Source organism: Mus pahari, unplaced genomic scaffold (assembly GCF_900095145.1).
Source record: "Mus pahari unplaced genomic scaffold, PAHARI_EIJ_v1.1 scaffold_12875_1, whole genome shotgun sequence".
Taxonomy (NCBI): Eukaryota; Metazoa; Chordata; class Mammalia; order Rodentia; family Muridae; genus Mus; species Mus pahari.
Window position 1 is genome coordinate 1 of NW_018392875.1, and position 4,614 is coordinate 4,614.

Here is a 4,614-nt window from a genome sequence, read left to right on the forward strand (position 1 = left end):
CAGAGAGAAATAGAGGTGGTTCATGAGAAAAGGCTGAAGAGGAGCTTAATCAAAGAGCTAAAAGGATCCTGTCTATCTCAAAGGACAGGTTGTCATGTAGTTAAATGTGTGGTAGGAAGAGTCTCCTCCAAGTAAGTTGCTGTAAAAAGTAATCAAGAGAAACAGGTATGTTAGGCCTAGAGGAACTCCAAGAGCTGGAGTTTTCAATGATGAATTTGAGGCATTAGAAGGGACACGTATTAGCAAATTATTACCAGGCTGAGGGTAGGAACAGAGTGATCATAATGGAGGACAAGAAAGATAGTGTGATTCGCCTACGTGAGTCCCTGTCAGATGTGTCCACTGGGGGTCACCTATAGGTAGGAAGTGTTTCTAGGTATTAGGAGTTGACAGGAAGAAATGAGGAAGGGTGAGAAAGGAGATCTAAAAGGACTCACAAGAATGAGGAAAGCTGTGTCTACAACAAAGTTTGGTGGGCTCCCCGTAGAAGAAAGGAATGGTGGGAGGACGATTCGCTACAATAAGTCAGCTACAGAGCTGAGGACGAGACTAGAGAGATTGTAATGAATGATAGGAAAGAAGGTAAAGACCATCTACCTCACTCTCTGCCTGGTGTGGCTACTGTCTTCCAAGTCAGACTGTGTTTCTCACAAATAGGACATATGCTCAGGAATATGAGAATATATAATTATGTCTCAAATTTATGATTATTTATAGAGTTCATCATAATATGATCTAAAGAGAACTGACCAATCACCATTCAATATGCCATAATCTCTATTACATGTGTCATATTCTTCTTAAAGAGTAAGTTACATGAATAGTTGGTAGAATATTGGAAACTTTGGAGATGATTATTCTCTGTGATCCAGAGAGTAAAAAATGAAACCCACCAAAATTTAAGAAGTTGAGATGGATTTTATAGCACAGCACATTTGCTACTAATTCTAGTCACCTGGGTTCAATCTCCAGAATGCATGTGGTAGGAGGAGAGAAAGGACTCCTGCAAATTTTCTTCTGACTAAGTACATGGTCACACCTAAACATGTACACATGTATGTGAACACATATATACACAATATCAACAAATATATAGAAAAAGGACTGTGACACTTTTGAAGACTTTTACAGAGCAAGAGCTAAGAGTCAAACTAATAAAATCCTTCAGCTTAGTATTTCATCTCCCCTGAAAGGTGCTGCAATGATCTTTTAATTTAATCATATGATCAAAAAACAGGCTTAACAGGCTTTTTACAATGTAGTTTCTTTGTACTCTTAATTAATTATCATCCTCATTACTGTCAGTTACCTATTTCTTCATTGCTTAGTTACCTATTTTTGTTGGTGGTTTTTAATTTGAAATTATTATTTTTATATCATAGATGTGACTTAATTGACAACACATGTATAACATTTTCTCCGACTTGTAATTTTCTTTCGAATTTATTTGTAGTATCAGGAACAGCAGTTTTGATACATGAATTAAAAGCATCAGAAGATTGGATATCATACAAATATTGATTTCTAGTAACCTTCTAATATACACTCATGTTTATGTTCCCAGCACATCTCTCTACATAATTGGACAATGCCAATCATGTCACAGAAAATATGACAGAGGAAGATAATGAGAACTCCCCCAGTTTCAGATAAACCGTATAGAGACAGAACCAGGCTCCTTCATCAGTCTCTCATCCACCCCAGTGTCCTTTTAAAAATATACTTATGCACTGATACATAACGCAGGGCACTACCAAATTCAACCTTACCTACCAGCTGGAAAATGTTTCTTTTGCACTTTTCTCCTGAATGCACCTTTCACTTCTTTGTTCCTCAGGCTATAGATGAGGGGGTTCAGCATGGGGATCACCACAGTATAAAACAGAGAAATCATTTTGTTGATGTTCAAGGAAAAACTTGCACTGGGCCGAACGTAAATAAAGAAAAGTGTCCCGTATAAGATGGAGACAGCTGCCAAGTGAGAGGAACAAGTAGAGAAGGCTTTTCGTTTCCCATCAGCAGTTTGAATCTTCAAAATTGTCATTAAGATGCTGACATAGGAGACTATGATGATCAGACAACTGAATACTCCTATGGCTCCAGAAAGAACAAAAAGCACAACCTTATTAACCCAGGAGTCAGTACATGCCAATGAAAAAAGTGCAGAGACATCACAGAAGAAATGGTAGATGGTATTTGAACCACAGAACGGTAAGCAAAAAGCCAAGGTTGTATGAGTTGTGATATTTATAATAGCAAAGGCATATGGCCCTACAACCAGATGCACACATACCCTCTGAGACATAAGGAGAGTATACAGTAAGGGCTTGCAAATGGCTGTATACCGATCATATGCCATGGAAGCAAGCAGGAAACACTCAGTTCCCACAAAGAAACCAAAGAACCACATCTGTGCTGCACAGCCCATGAAAGAGATCCTTTTTTCCTCTGCAAAGATATCACAGAGCATCTTAGGAGCTATGGAAGAAGAGGAGCACATATCAACAAATGACAAGTGGCTGAGCAAAAAGTACATAGGTGTATGCAGCCTGGNGTCCACCCATATGAGANTGATCATGCCCAAGTTGCCTCCCAGTGTGACAAGATAAACAAAGAGGATAGTGATGAAAAGGACAATCTTCTGATGGAGATGATCTGTGAGGCCCAGGAAGAAAAACTCTGTTACAATAGTCTGATTCTTTTCTTCCATTGTATATTGATTTCTGTTATGAAACAAAAGTATATTCTTTTATTACAATCACTAACAACTACAAATGTATTAATTCAATGACAAATTATTGGACAATATTATTGAAATGGAAATGATTGTATCTTCTGTGGATGGTTAGCTATGGAAATATCATGTAGAATCTTGGGTACAGGGTCTTGATTTCTCTTGATTTTGTACCTCTTCCCACAAAGATTGTGTAGTTATGTGTTCTAAATTTTCTTCAAAAATATCCATTTTAAAAGAGAATTGCTATGTTTAAGGGTAGTTATAACTGTTCATACTCATAAACTACTTTCCATAAAAATAAAAAATGTACAAACTCTTTGATAGATATGATACTTAAATGCAGCTGATGTCATTAAAGGAGAAGAAACTTACTTAACACATGGAAAAACCTGATGGGACAGCCATTTGCCATAGAAATTTTGCAGAAAAATCAATCACATAATAAGCTAAAATAATATAAAATTATCTTAAAGTTTCTGATATTTAACAGAAGATTCTTAGGTATGCATCCTTAAATCGACCAATAATATTTCTGAAATGCTATGGCTTTTATTCACGATAAGATTGTCACTTATTATCCAAGGAAGAACAATATTTTCTAATTACTAGAGGAGGTTTATGTAGGATAATTTATGATAATAAAAATTGTAACATAATCAAATTATTCCCTTAAATAAAAGAAATACAGTATTGAAGTTATTGATAATTTCTTATGGCACTTTCAAATAGCTGCTAGTAACTACATTATTCAAATATTTTCAATGGTAAAAAGTGATTGAAATTATTTGAATAATGCTAACTAATTATTTTACAGCCATCATAAGCATTAACCTGAGATTTAGGGGAGGGGGACTGTTAACCATTGCAGAAATGTTTGTGTTCTTGATCACCCAAATATACCAATTCAAGTGACTGTGTGAAGCAAAGGCGAGACCATACAACATCTAGGTTTAGAGCAATGACTATTCACTTAATTGGTTTGTTTTTATTTATTACAAGTAATTCTGAACCTTCCATAAAATATGTCATGGAATCTTTATGTTCTTCCTGTGCCTTTATGTTAGGATCTACAATGCCTTTTTGTACTTTATATCTTGCAAAATTATTCACTTAAAACTGACAAAACCATACACATTTTAATATACAATGTATTGATTTTAATATATATATATATATATATATATATATATATATATATTATGGAAAGGCACAATGATCAATTATAGCACATTACTCTTCTCACATGTTTTTCATATATAAAATAATATAAATTATATCTCAATGGTTCTGATATTTAACATGAGATTCTTATATATAATATATAGATAGATGTAGATATATAGATATTTGCAGCAAAATTTAACAGCACATAAAATACTTAGCAATTTTCAAAACTGTTATTACATTACTATAAAAATTACTCAAAATTATTTAAAATCAGGCAATATCCTTAAAAGAAAATGCATGAAGCAGTTGTTCAGGCTCCTGGGACATTGTGTTTCTAACATTCAGAGTGATGCTGGACTTTTTAATCCATATTTCGTAAGTTTCATAGTGGTCAACCTCTAATGCACTCACTTCTTTAGGAATATCCTTTCTGCAACTTCTTTTACTACTTCAAAAGCAATGATATTTCTTTTGGATAAAGAATATTCATCACCCTACATGGTGATNGCCTTTCTGAAAAGCATGACTTTCCAAGTACTTGGTGAAGAAAATGATCTGCCCATGCTGATTGACCTGGTCATAAAGAAAGNATTCCTGGATGAATGTTCACCCACTGACTGCACAAAATAAAGACTATCATCAGGAGCTACCCTTAACTCAAAGCCAGGTCCCTAAAGAGCTTAGTCTCAGGAGCTCACTCCTAAAGGGAT

The 4,614-nt window shown here is 34.9% G+C and overlaps 1 protein-coding gene and 1 pseudogene across 1 annotated transcript; both read right to left on the minus strand.

Moving 5' to 3' along the window:
- Positions 1 to 1,737: 1,737 nt before the first annotated feature.
- Positions 1,738 to 2,735, minus strand: LOC110315229 (olfactory receptor 998). The gene has a single exon (XM_021189335.1). The coding sequence runs from the start codon at positions 2,708 to 2,710 to the stop codon at positions 1,766 to 1,768; it is 945 nt and encodes a 314-aa protein (XP_021044994.1). The 5' UTR covers positions 2,711 to 2,735; the 3' UTR covers positions 1,738 to 1,765.
- Positions 2,736 to 4,393: 1,658 nt separating this feature from the next.
- LOC110315228 overlaps positions 4,394 to 4,614 on the minus strand; it is a 4,319-nt pseudogene continuing 4,098 nt past the window's right edge.